Source organism: Chrysemys picta, chromosome 1, assembly GCF_011386835.1.
Source record: "Chrysemys picta bellii isolate R12L10 chromosome 1, ASM1138683v2, whole genome shotgun sequence".
Taxonomy (NCBI): Eukaryota; Metazoa; Chordata; order Testudines; family Emydidae; genus Chrysemys; species Chrysemys picta.
In genome coordinates, this window is record NC_088791.1 from 26,932,153 (window position 1) to 26,945,905 (window position 13,753).

The 13,753-nt window shown below is 40.7% G+C and overlaps 1 protein-coding gene across 12 annotated transcripts in view; it reads right to left on the reverse strand.

Moving 5' to 3' along the window:
* ORC5 (origin recognition complex subunit 5) overlaps window positions 1–13,753 on the reverse strand; it is a 167,181-nt gene that overhangs the window by 98,019 nt on the left and 55,409 nt on the right. For all 12 annotated transcript variants that reach the window (XR_006176663.2, XR_010590791.1, XR_006176664.2 and 9 more), the window contains exon 13: window positions 1,876–1,986. Coding sequence is in view for 7 of the 12 variants with exons in the window: in XM_042859356.2 (XP_042715290.1) it covers window positions 1,876–1,986 (111 nt within the window). In the remaining 5 variants the exon portion in view is untranslated. The remainder of the gene's footprint in view (window positions 1–1,875; window positions 1,987–13,753) is intronic.

The following is a 13,753-nucleotide window of genomic DNA, read 5'->3' on the forward strand; positions in this document are numbered from 1 at the left end:
TTACAGACGACAGTTAGTAGTCCTGCAATTTCACATTTGAGTTCCTTCAGAATTCTTGCGTGAATAACATCTGGTCCTAGTGACTTATTACTGTTTAGTTTATCAGTTTGTTCCAAAACCTCCTCTAATGACACCTCAATCTAGGACAATTCCTCAGATTTGTCATCTAAATAAAATGGCTCAGGTTTGGGAATCTCCCTCACATCCTAAACAGTGAAGACCGATGCAAAGAATTCATTTAGTTTCTCCGCAATGGCCTTATCCTTGAGTGCTCCTTTAGCCTCTCAATCGTCCAGTGGCCCCACTGGTTGTTTAGCAGGCTTCCTGCTTCTGATATACTTAAAACATTTTTTGATATTACTTTTTAGTCTTTAGCTAGCTGTTCTTCAAATTCTTTTTTGGCCTTCCTAATCATATTTTTACACTTCATTTGCCAGATTTTATGCTCCTTTCTATTTTCCTCATTAGGATTTAACTTCCCCTTTTTAAAGGATACCTTTTTGCCTCTTACAGCTTCTTTTACTTTGTTGTTTAGCCACGGTGGCTTTTTTGGTTCTCTTACTATGTTTTTTAATTTGGGATATACATTTAAGTTGAGCCTCTATGATGGTGTCTTTAAAAAGTTTCCATGCAGCTTGGAGGGATTTTACTTTTGGTGCTATACCTTTTAATTTCTGTTTAACTAACCTCCTCATTTCTGTGTAATTCCCCTTTCTAAAATTAAATGCTACAGTGTTGGGCCGCTGTGGTGTTTTCCCTGCCACAGGGACGTTAAATTTAATTATATTATGGTCACTATTACCAAGTGGTCCAGCTATATTCACCTCTTGGACCTGATACTGTGCTCCACTTAGGACTAAATCAAGAATTGCCTCTCCTCTTGTGGGTTCCAGGACTAGCTGCTCCAAGAAGCAGTCATTTAAGGTGTCAAGAAACTATTTCTGCATCGCTTCCTGAGGTGACATGTACCCAGTCAATATGGGGATAGCTGAAATCCCCAATTATTATTCAGTTTTTTATTTTAATAACATCTCATCTCCCTGAGCATTTCACAGTTACTATCACCATCCTGGTCAGGTGATCTGTAATATATCCCTACTGCTATATTCTTATTATTCAAGCATGGAATTACTATCCATAGAGATTCTATGGTACAGTTTGGTTCATTTTTACTTCATTTGATTATAAGCTTTCTTTCACATATAGTGCCACTCCCCCACCAGCATGACCTGTTGTGTCCTTCCAATATATTTTGTACTCTGGTATTACTGTGTCCCATTGATTATCCTCATTCTACCAAGTTTCTGTGATGCCTATTATATCAATATCCTCATTTAATAATAGGCACTCTAGTTTGCCCATCTTATTATTTAGACTTCTAGCACTGGTATATAAGCACTTTAAAAACTTGTCACTTTTTAGCTGTCTGCCATTACATGATGTAATTGAATGGGACTTTTTTTCTTTTGACTGTCATGATCCTCCAAACACTTACATATGTACTTAACTTTAAGCATGCGAGTAATCTAATTGACTTCAACTGGATCCGTGCTGGCACAGAGACCCACCAGTGCAGATCACATTCCAGAATCCAGGAAGTTAGCAATTAAAATGTTTCAGAGCATTATAGAGATACAATTTTTAATTCATAATTGATAAAGAATTTTTTTCCCCAGAATCTTAGGTTTAAACTGCAGACATATAGCTCATTTCTCATTAGATGACAGAAAGCACTTTTTACCAGAGGATTAACTATACTACAAAGTCAAAACATCCCAAGCTTATGATTACTTCTGAAAAGATTTACTGTGTTCTCTCAGAAGTTCCAGGCAATTTAAAAATACAAAAAAAACCCACAAATAAATCTGTACTCACCTGGGAAAATATATTTGCAGTTGGAGCAACTTTGTTGTCCACAATACTGTATAATATTGCTAACAATCTGTCCAGGGGGAATGGCTTTGGTCCAAGGAGGTGATTGCTGGTCTGTAAGAGAGAAGGGATTCAATTAAATGGATTTTTCTGGAGCACAGCACCATGGGATCTTATTTATTGTACCCGTTAGTCTTTAGGTGGCAATTTATTTACAGTATCCCTTCTTAAAGGCCCACAGCCACCTTATGGAAAACATTCAATAGATACACAGCTCTGAATTTACACAAGCAGAGCCCCATTTAACCTGGAAGGTGTCCAAAATGCTTTATGCATAATTAAGAACACCTTTGGGACATAATGTTTTATGTCAAATCTATATAGAATTAAAGATAACAAAGAATTATTTAGTCCAACCTAAGGACAGAAGTTGGCAGACTACATTTTATGTTGTAAACAGCTTTATTTTATTATTTATTAGTGTTAGTGTGCTAGGATCCTTAACAGTGAATGTTCTACAGTCCCTAGTTGTAGCTAATGTTGCAAAAGGGGGAAAAAATCTATTTTCTCACAGGTCTTCAGTTTCCTGTCAGTCATAAAGAGCCCAGCTCACTTAAGACTCAACTGTGCCATGCTTATTCAGATTCAACAGTATCATGGGACTACTCAGGGAGCAAGGTACAACCTCACTAAGGGTAACAGAAGTGAGTGCCAAACAATGTAAGCCAGTTTAATCCCAATTAAGAACTGTTTTAACAAGAGCTTCTGTACCTGATGCTTACTCTTCACTTATCATAAAAATCATAATACCACTGTCACACAGAACACTGACTTCATGAGAGGAATAGGACATCTAAAATAAATAAAAAAAACTGGTTTCCTGCAAGATGTTTATTTTTAAACAAAAAAAGGGGGAGGGGAAAAGAAAGATACAGAAAATAAGAGTTGTCTCCAGCAAAAATATTTTTTCCCTAAATTTCCCATGTTAATGGGTCCTTCAGGAATTATAGAGTTGGGTTTTTTAAAAAAAAAAAACGCACTACACTGCTATATAGAATTGTCTAGGTACTTATAGCAGTGAGAAATACATATAGCAGAGCACCTCACAAAAAATTATCTTCACAACACCTCTGTAAGCACCTCTCTATTTTACAGATGGAGAGCGGATGCAGAGAGATCAATAGACTTCCTGTGTAATCTTGGTGAAGTCGTGGCAAAGCTGGTCACTGAAAGTAGATTTTCAATCCTAGTTCAGTGCCTTAGCCACAAGACCATCTTTCCCTCTCCTGACACTATTAAATACAAAAGTGGGCAGTGTGATTAACTCTATGATTTAAAAAACAAAAACAAAAAACCCCGTAAACAAGTCACCCACAGCACAAATACTGGATTTGATTTATTGTTGTTATTGTCATCACATAACCTACTATACAGCCACACAGGTAGAAGCTATATTTGCCAGGCAAGTGGCTCTTAGAAGTCTTCTAGCCTCAAATATGTTGTTACTTTAAACATATAAATACATAAAGAAAACATTTTGTATATTTTGCTTATTGAACACAAGTGCTTTATTGGCATTTTTATTTCCAAGAGGTCCATCCATTAGGGAGATTCTACTAGGAATTTTACTTTAGTCACTTTCTCAGAGTCAGTATCTTAACCTAAGCCCCTTTACTTAGAGCAGGGGTCCCCAACAGGTGCCCGCGAGCGCCATGGCACCCACCGGGGCATCCATGTGCGCCCGCCTACTGGCCGCAGGAAAAGCAGCCGCTGAAATGCTGCCGAGAAGCGGCAATGTCAAGAAGCGCTACCGCCGAATTTCGGTGGCATTTTGGCAGCGGCGCCTCTGGATGACGCCGCTTCACGGCGGCATTTCGGCGGCTGTTGTCCGGCAGCCACAGTCCTCGGCGGCTAGTCGTCTGGCGCCCACCCACGGAAAAGGTTGGGGACCACTGACTTAGACCAACCACATTAGTTTCTATACATTCTAATGGTAGTTGTGCTAAAACTAATTTCAATTTTCAACAATTTAAAAGTCTCAAAGTCATGTTATAAACTCAAACAATGCTGGAATGTATTAATTTGATGTCTATCATAATAGCACACAGGTAGCACTTTGAGCAATCTTCCCAATACTTCCCCCAGGGCTGGCCTTAGCATGAGGCGAACTGAGGCAGCCATCTCAGGTGCCAGACTGTGGGGGGCGCCACTAGGACCCAGAGTGTAGAAAATTCTGTCTGCTGCTGCTGCATATGTATTCTTTCTGCTCTAGATGCACAGAGATGGTGGCGTGCTGTGCTGGAGGAAGGAGGGCACAAGAGACATAGTAGGCAGGCAGGAGAAAAGTTGAGAGGGAATAACAGAAAGCAGAAAGATGTAACCATGCACATTCCTGAAGAAAAGTGTAAATCAGAGCAGAGTGTGTAGAGGCGCAAGAAACAGCTGCTGCTGAGTTTAGTTCCTTAAGTCTAGAAGATCCAGGATTGTGGACCCACTTGAGCAGTAGCCTGAGGGACTTCCTTGTACTGCATGGGCCACAGCAAGTGAAAAACTTCATGTTCCCCAAAGACAATGAAAATAGAAGTTTCCATCCAACACATTACTGGCGTGAAATCCCCAATGGTGACAAAGTGGAGAGGCCAGGGCTTATGTACTCAAAAACCCAGAATGCTGCATACTGTTTTTGTTGCAAACTCTTCCAGTCTAATGTTCCAGTCACATTGGGGTTCTACAAGAACAAAGGACTAGAAAAATCTGGCTAGAAATCTGGCATGCCATGAGAAGGCAGCAAATCACCAGAGAGCATTCCATAGTTGAAAAGAGCTTGAAATGAGACTAAGGTTAAAGGCCACCATAGATGATCAGCATCAAGAGAAGATTGCATCAGTCTCTTTACTGGCAAAATGTTCTGAAAAGGCTCATTCCCATTGTGAGAATGCTTGCTACCCAAAACCCAGCACTGTGTGGCACTTCAGATCAGCTGTATGTGTCAAACAATGGAAACTTCCTTAAAATTGTGAAGCTGATGGCTGAGTTTGATGCTGTACTTCAGGAGCATCTAAGAAGAGTCACTACCCAAGGAATGTACACACACCACTACCTTGGAAAAACAATTCAAAAGGAGATCATACAGTTCGTGGCAACAAAAGTCAAACAGAAGATTGTGGCAGATCTGAAGTCAGCAAGATATTACTCTGTTATTCTTGACTGCACACCTAACATCAGCCATATGGAACAAATGACTTTAATGGTGCGTTTTGTAACAACAACAGAACCTAGTGAAAATGTCCCTGCAATGGTGACTGTCAGAGAGCATTTTCTAGAATTTATTGATATTGATGATACCAGCTCCTGTAGTATGACAAAAGTGCTTCTTAAAAAGCTGGAAGAGACGGGAATTGCGATAGCTGACATGAGAGGTCAGGGCTACGATAATGGTGCCGACATGAAAGGAAAGAACAGAGAAGTGCAGACAGGATCTGAGAGTTAAACCCTCAAGCTTTTTTTTGTCCCATGCAGTTCTCATTCATTGAATTTAGTGGTCAGTGATGCAGCAACAGCTTCTAGTGAAGCTGCTGAATTTTTTAATGTAATTCAAAGCATCTATGTATTTTTCTCTGCATCAACTCATCAATGGCAAATTTTGAGGCAACATCTGGGAACATCCGCTCTGACACTGAAACCACTGAGTGCCATACGATGGGAAAGTCGAGTGGAGGTGATAAAGCCTATCAAACACCAAATTGGGACGATAGATGATGCCATAGTTGCCATTATTGAGGATAATGCTATGACAGGAACTTTTTGTGGGAGAACAGTGGCAGAGGGAAACGGAATCACCAGAAACATACATAACTTCACATTTCTGTGTGGCTTAGTGTTGTGGCATGACATACTGTTTGAAATAAATGTTGTAAGCAAGAGACTCCAAGATGTTGACCTTGATATATCTGGAACAATGGAGCAACTGGACAAAGCAAAGTCATACCTACAGTCTAACTGGTCAGATGAGGGATTTCAAAACGTTCTGAAGAGTGCACAGAAGTTGGCAGAGGAACTTCATACTGAAGCTATTTTCCCACCCATTCAAGAATACAAGAGTCACCAAAGAAGACGACATTTTGATTACGAGGCACGGGATAATCCCATAAGAGACCCCAAACAACAATTCAAAGTTGAATTCTTTAACCAGGTGCTAGATTGTGTAATACAGTCAGCTGAAGAACGTTTCATGCAGCTCAAGGAACACAGCAGTATATTTAGGATGTTGTACGATATTCCAAAACTCCTCACTATACCTGAAGAAGACCTACACCAGCAATACAGGGCACTAGAGACAGTGTTGACACATGATGACATGTGCGATATTAATGCGAGTGATTTAGGTGATGAACTGAAAGCCCTTTCAAGATACATTTCAGCAGGATCAACACCAAAGGCTATTCTGTAATATATGTACACAAATAAGATGACCACCCTCTTTCCAAATGCTTTTGTTGCTCTGCGCATACTTCTAACACTTCTTGTAACAGTTGCCAGTGGAGAATGCAACTTCTCCAAGCTGAAGTTAATAAAAACACATCTACGCTCCACAATGACACAGGAGAGGCTGGTTGGTCTTGCAACCATCTCAATAGAGCATGAGCTGGCCCAGACTGTGGACCTTCAGGAAGCAGTTCAAATCTTTGCAACCAAGAAAGCACGGAAAGCCCCATTTTGATTATTCAAACAGATAAAAATGCCAGTGTTTACTATGCAGACAAGAAAGGTTAAATTTGCTGTTCAGGCGTTTGAAAGTTAAGTGTTACTTAAAATTTTTGAACAAGGCATTTTAAGTGGTTAGTTCTCCTTTATTGGGGTAGGTAGCAGAGCAGTACCAGGAGAGGAGAAGAACAGGAAGAAGGCAGAATTGAGACTTTTCAAAGTTTTGGCCCAAGTGAGGGAGAATGGGGGCGTCATTTGAGCTTCCTGCCTCAGGTGCCAAAATGTTGTGGGCAGGCCCTGACTCCCCCCCCAAAAGAGAACATTTTAAAGATGAGGAAAAATGGGGTAGATGGGATAAGTGATTTGGCCCCAGAGCGAATCCGTGTCAAAGCCAGAATTAGAACTCAGGAGTTCCTGGCTACATCTCTCAAACTACTGTCGTGACATCCTTTTAGTTTAGGATGTCATTAGAATAACTTGATGAAATAGTTTCTTTTTAATGTATTGCAGGTCACCTATCTCTCCTCTTCTAGGATTTGAATAGTCAGTAACATTACTTTAACGCCTTTCAATAAAGAAAATCATCATCTGTAGTCATAGGAGCTTTGTAATTGCTTGCCCTATGTTGCATCTAAAGCTTTCAAGTTCTCCTGGGGAGTAGGATTAACTGTGGAATCTGGAAACAAAGCAGCTTTCCTGAATACAATACTGAAATTAGCTATAAAGTTCTGCTCTGAGACTAACTCCAAGAGACCATAATTATACAGGATTTTCTAAAATTAGGAATATACAGATTCTTGGGTAATACCCTCTAGATTTCTGAATGAATGGAATAAGAATTAGGGTCAGGTCCAGTGGTGAGATTGGTAGCAACTATGTGCAGGCAGGTGGGAGAGAGGAGAAGTGAATGCTTATTCCTACATTCTGGACAGGAATGACTGAGGTACATGCCATACAAAAACAAAATTAGCAAAAGAAGCCTTTGTTTGTTAAGATGGTCTGTATCAGGAATACAGGCATATGGGGATGCACCAATGTCACAGAGTAGAATTTGGCTCAAAGAGCAACTTTCAATTTATTTTTTTAAGTGCTAAAAAACTAATAGTGATTGAGTAAATGTATATGGGGACAACTGCAGGGATAACGAAGAGTCCTAGCATCAATCACCATCTCACTGAATTCTGAAGAGACTCATTCTAAGCACTCAAGGTCTGTAAGTTTTCCTTGCCAAGATAGACAGACAGAGAGACCAATTTACCTCTCCCCAACCCAACAACCAACCACACACACTCACAACATGAAAAAGGGATTTTTATAAACTCTCTCTTCGACACTAGTCTTGCAGGAGAGAATTGCATGTGTTACTCTAGCCCAATGCACATGTTCCACTGGCGCTGTCCAGAGAAGAGCATAAAGCAATCCTTTGTCAGTTCCCTCTGCTTTTCCTATTGGAACAATGGAGACACACACAATTCAGAGAAGTATGCAGATGAACTCCTAGTGTGATTGGGATGTGGAAGAAACAGCTAACATGTTAAGCCATAAGTGCAGAGGTAACAAAATTTTCAGAAAAGATTATGGTAGCCCATGCGCATACACAAAAAGGGAACATGTATGTGTGTTCACATGTGAGCACACAGTAACCACAACTGTGTGAAAATGGCCATTTAGACATCTAGCTTTTTGCATACCCAATACAATTGTATTCATTCAGAGTATGTGTGAACCTAAATTTGCACACAATTACTAAACACTAATTACCCATTTACAGTATTGAGGAGTAGCTTTCATATATACAGTAAGAATGAGAAACTAGTGGATTTAAAATAAGATGTTAACCAGGTTTGTTTTGGGTATCTCTTTGGGTTTTGTTTTGTTTTTAAGAAAACTATGTTTATCAGATTCTTTGCCCACCTCCTAGAAGTTTCCTAGAGTCTAACCAAAGTCCTAGTAGTCCACAACTCCATCCACTCGCCTCTTCAACTTCTAATGACAAAGGATTCCATTCGGTAACCAACACCTCTCTGATCAACAGTTGTTCCACCCATTTCCTTTCTTTCTGTCAGCTTCTAGACAATTCTAGATTTTCTTGTTTCCTTTTAGGCACAGCAAAAACCTTGAAATTTTTCACAAGCCTGTCAAAATGTCCCTCCAAAACGAGAATGTCTGAACCCCCAGATCTCTCATAAAAACCATAGAGGATTTGTGACTACTACTTTGGGTGATTTAAGCCTTGAATAGTCTTAATCTCTGACACTTCCTTCATGCTGGATAAATCACATTAAGAAGTATTACCACTCTGCTCTCAAACCTCCAAGGAACCACACCATTTTGTTAAGAAAGCTAGAAACGGGAACAGATCAGTTTATTATTTCACACAGGAAATATCTGAGACTATTTTCGCTTTCACATAGCAGATCAGTTTCCCAGGACCCTTTATGAGGAGTTAAAAGTAACTTCACAAACACTGTAAATTTACTCAATCTCATGTTTAGAAAGCATTCTTGTTGCTCATATCACAAGGCATTTTAATATCAAATTACAGGAAGTAAATACTTAAGTTGCACCAGACAAATATAGCTTTACATTTTGATTGGCTTCAGTGTGGATGTTTCAGACATTACATACTATTTTAATAAGTCATACTGAATTCAACGTGAAGAACTAACAAAAATATAAGTTTCTGATCAACATAAATAAAATAAAATGTCTAAAATAACCAACTTTACAAAAAAGAGAACACTTGTTCATAAGGCAAAACCAGCAACTAATTACAATAGTTAATGCTGTCAGTATTCCGATTAATAATTGCATAAACTATCAAAGTCTGTATTTCACTCTAAGCCAGAGATCCCCAAACTTTTCAGGGTTGCTCCCCCACTTACCCCTGCTGGGAATGGAGCTGCAGCCTGAGGCCGAGGGAGCAGAGCTGCAGCTGGGCTGTGGTGAGGGCCGGCAGCCAAGTGCGGCTCCACTCCTGGCCCTGACCCCAAACCAAGGGCCGAGGCTGGGCCGGCAGCCAGGCCTGCAGCCAGATGCAGAGCCACGTCAAGGCTGGGGATGGGGACAGGGCCAGGCTTGGGGACGGGAGCCAGGGCCATGGCTGGGGGTGGGGTTGGAGCAGAGCTGGGAGTGGAGCGGGGAGGGGCTGGGTTGGGTGGCGCTCCCTCCCCGCCCACCATGGTAGCTGGCCCAGGCCCAGAGCACCCACCTGAACATTCCTCTGCGCCCTACTAGGGGGCACACCCCATAGTTTGGGGACATCTGCTCTAAGTGTTGACATTCAACTTCACTTTTTGTAAAAAGAACAGGAGTACTTGTGGCACCTCAGAGACTAACAAATTTATTTGAGCATAAGCTTTCGTGGGCTATAGCCCACTTCATCGGATGTATAGAATGGAACATATAGTAAGGAGATATATATATATACACACAGACAGAGAACATGAAAAGGTGGGAGTTGCCCTACCAACACTAAGAGGCTAATTAATTAAGAGAAAAAACTTTTGTAGTGATAATCAAGATAGCCCATTTCAGACAGTTTGACAAGAAGGTGTGAGGATACAAAGGTCTTATTGAAATTAGACTTGAAAATTTCTAAACTATGTGTATGGGAATTTTAATGGTTTCTGCTAAAGAATTCTATAAACTGCTTTTGAAATGTTACCTCTCTCAGCTGAACAATAATGTGAAAAATATATGGAAATAGACTACCAAAAGTATTAAAATCATATATATACAGTTTCTGACTGTCATAACTATAAAGGGAAGGGTAACAGCTGTCCTGTGTACAGTACTATAAAATCCCTCCTGGCCAGAGACTCCAAAATCCTTTTCCCTATAAAGGGTTAAGAAGCTCAGGTAACCTGGCTGGCATCTGACCTAAAGGACCAATAAGGGGACAAGATACTTTCAAATCTTGTGGGGGGGAAGGCTTTTGTTTGTGTTCTTTGTTTGTGAGTGTGTTCGCTCTCAGGACTGAGAGGGACCAGACATCAATCCAGGTTCTCCACATCTTTCTAAACAAGTCTCTCCTATTTCAAACTTGTAAGTAAATAGCCAGGCAAGGCGTGTTAGTTTTCCTTTGTTTTCTCAACTTGTAAATGTACCTTTTACTAGAGTGTTTATCTTTGTTTGCTGTACTTTGAACCTGAGACTAGAGGGGAGTCCTCTGAGCTCTAAGTTTGATTACCCTGTAAGGTTAATTTCCGTACTGATTTTGCAGAGATGATTTTTACCTTTTTCTTTAATTAAAAGCCTTCTTTTTAAGAACCTGATTAATTTCTCCTTGTTTTAGATCCAAGGGGGTTGGATCTGTATTCACCAGGAGTTGGTGGGAGGAAGGAGGGGAATGGTTAATTTCTCCTTGTTTTAGATCCAAAGGGTTTGGATCTATATTCACCAGGGAATTGGTGAAGGTTTTTCAAGGCTTCCCAGGGGGGGAATCCATTGGAAATGGTGGCAGCGGACCAGGGCTAAGCTGGTAGTTAAGCTTAGAAGTTTTCATGCAGGCCCCTACATTTGTACCCTAAAGTTCAAAGTGGGAATACAGCCTTGACATGGTGGCAGAGGTGGGATCATTTTAAACCCAAAAGCCAGTGAGATTTTTTTTTCCTTCTAGCTGCTTGGAAAGCCGAGCTGGAGGTAGATAGATGCCTATCTTATCTCTCCTTGCCTGAAGGCAGAGGTGTTAAGTTTTTTTAACAAGATCCTTTGTTAAGAGAAGTGTTCAAATGAGCAAACAAAAGACAGGGTAAAGGAAATTTACAAGCTGAATTGTTTTTTTCTTTTTACATCCTCGGGAGTAGCTAGTTAGAAAGTCTCTGTTAACTCAGCAGCAGCCAGAGCGGAGAGCTTTCCAGTTTCAGTCAACTGCAGAGGGGGTGACCCAGCACAAGAAAACAGAAAAATGACTACCAAAGAAGTAGCTAAAAAAATAGAACTGGCCAAACTAGAAGCAGAAAAAAATGAAAGAAAACATCAAAGACTGCTTCAATTAACAAAACTCGAAACAAAGCAGAGAGCAAGAGAAGAGAAAGCCAAAGAGGAGGCTCACAAAAGAACTATGGAGCTGAAAAAAAAAAAAAAAGAGATGGTGGAGAGAAAAAGAAAGGAAGCATGAACTGAAAGTAGCAAAGGCTAAGCAGGATGCACCAGCCAATCCTAACAACCCCCCTCCAGGTACCACTTCCCATCCCAGAAAATTCCCCACCTACAAGGCAGGCGATGATACTGAGGCCTTCTTAGAAAATTTTGAAAGGGCCTGCCTTGGATACAGCATCGCTGCAGACCAGTACATGGTAGAGCTGAGGCCGCAGCTCAGTGGACCCTTAGCAGAGGTGGCGGCTGAAATGCCTAAGGAACACATGAACAGTTATGAACTTTTTAAAAACAAGGCCAGACTCAGAATGGGGCTAACACCCGAGCATGCCCGTCGACGGTTCAGAGCCCTAAAGTGAAACCCCGATGTGTCATTTACCCGGCATGCCTACCACATTAACAAAAATTGTGATGCCTGGGTATCAGAAGCAAATGTTAAATCTCTGGAAAATCTGGTTTCCCTAGTAAAAATGGAGCAGTTTTTAGAGGGTGTTCCTGAGGAAATAGAAAGGTACATCCTAGATAGGAAGCCCAAAACTGTAACTGAGGCGGGGGAGATTGGAGCCAAATGGGTGGAGGTGGCAGAAAAGAAAAAAACTAGTAGCAGTTGGAGCGAATATCAGAAGGGGCAAGCCAAAACAAAACCTTACCACCGGGGACAACCCAAGGCTCCACCCATATCCCAAGGGAAACCCCAGACGCCTTCTCACCCCACCACACCAGTCTCCACCAACCAACATCGCCCCGGTGATACCTTAGCAGGGCGATGTTTTAAATGTAATGAACTGGGACATATAAAGGCTCACTGCCCCAAGAACCCCAACCGATTACAGTTCATTACACCCCAATCACACCAAAGATCCCCAGACGCCTCTCTCATACCCTCGGAGAGGAGGGAAACCTTCAGAGTGGGCGGAAAGAAGGTTATCGCTTGGAGGGACACTGGGGCACAAGTGTCAACTATCCACCAATCCCTAGTGGACCCCAAACTCATCAACCTGGAGGCTACAGTGACAATTCAACCCTTCGTGTCACAGTCTGTAACCTTGCCTACAGCCACGCTGCATGTCCAGTACAAGGGCTGGTCAGAAATGTGGACTTTTGCAGTCTATAACAATTATCCCATTCCTACCCTAAAGTTCAAAGTGGGAATACAGCCTTAACACTGACATACAGCTGTCTAGTCCCTCTTATCCTCCCAGTTAAAAAATTATGTTTGTTTTTCTGATTGCTTTTTCTGAGTGTCTTATATGTATAATCAGTATAATTTTTCAGTAAATATATGGTATGTCTGGATAGAGAGATAGAGATACTTTAATTAGCTAACAGCAATAATTAGAGTACAAAGATTTGCGTAACATAACTTCACAAGTCTCTCTACAGTGACTGACTCCCATACTTAGAAGTTTCAGACTATTTACTAGACACAGTACCTTGTGGAAAAGCCCCATAATTTAATAGGGATGGAATTAAAGAAGATCCTTTCAAAAGAATTTCAAAAGCAGTTTATAGAATTCTTTAGCAGAAACTATTAAAATTCCCATACACACAGTTTAGAAATTTTCAAGTCTCATTTCTATAAGACTTTTGTATAAGGAGCTAAGCAGAAAAACTCCAATATATTATATATAAAATAGTTTTAAATGTATACAAGACACTTTCCCTTTCAGAATTTTTCATTCTTTCTTTGTGTTTTTTTTAAAGCTCTTCTGATTCATTTTACTCTTTCCCAACTTTCTTCATTACAAATACTGTGTACTTTCTGCAAAGCTCCCTATACTTCAACTAAGGCTTTTCTCCCAGTTGCCATTACTTGTGTTTACATGCTTCTTTTACCGTGGAAGATTCCCAGCCTCTCGGTTATTTATTTGACTTAACTCTCTGATCACACCGCAAGTTTACACCGCTTCACAAAACCCAATCAAGGTACCCAAGCTTTAAGATTTCTTAAAGGGGAGTGACAGCCTGAAGTATTCAAAAAGAGAACAGAATCTCAACCAGGACCCATCAGGTTTAGCTCTATCTCATTTCTGTATGGGGAAAAGGGAATGGGTTCTTAACCTCACCTGGCTGGGGA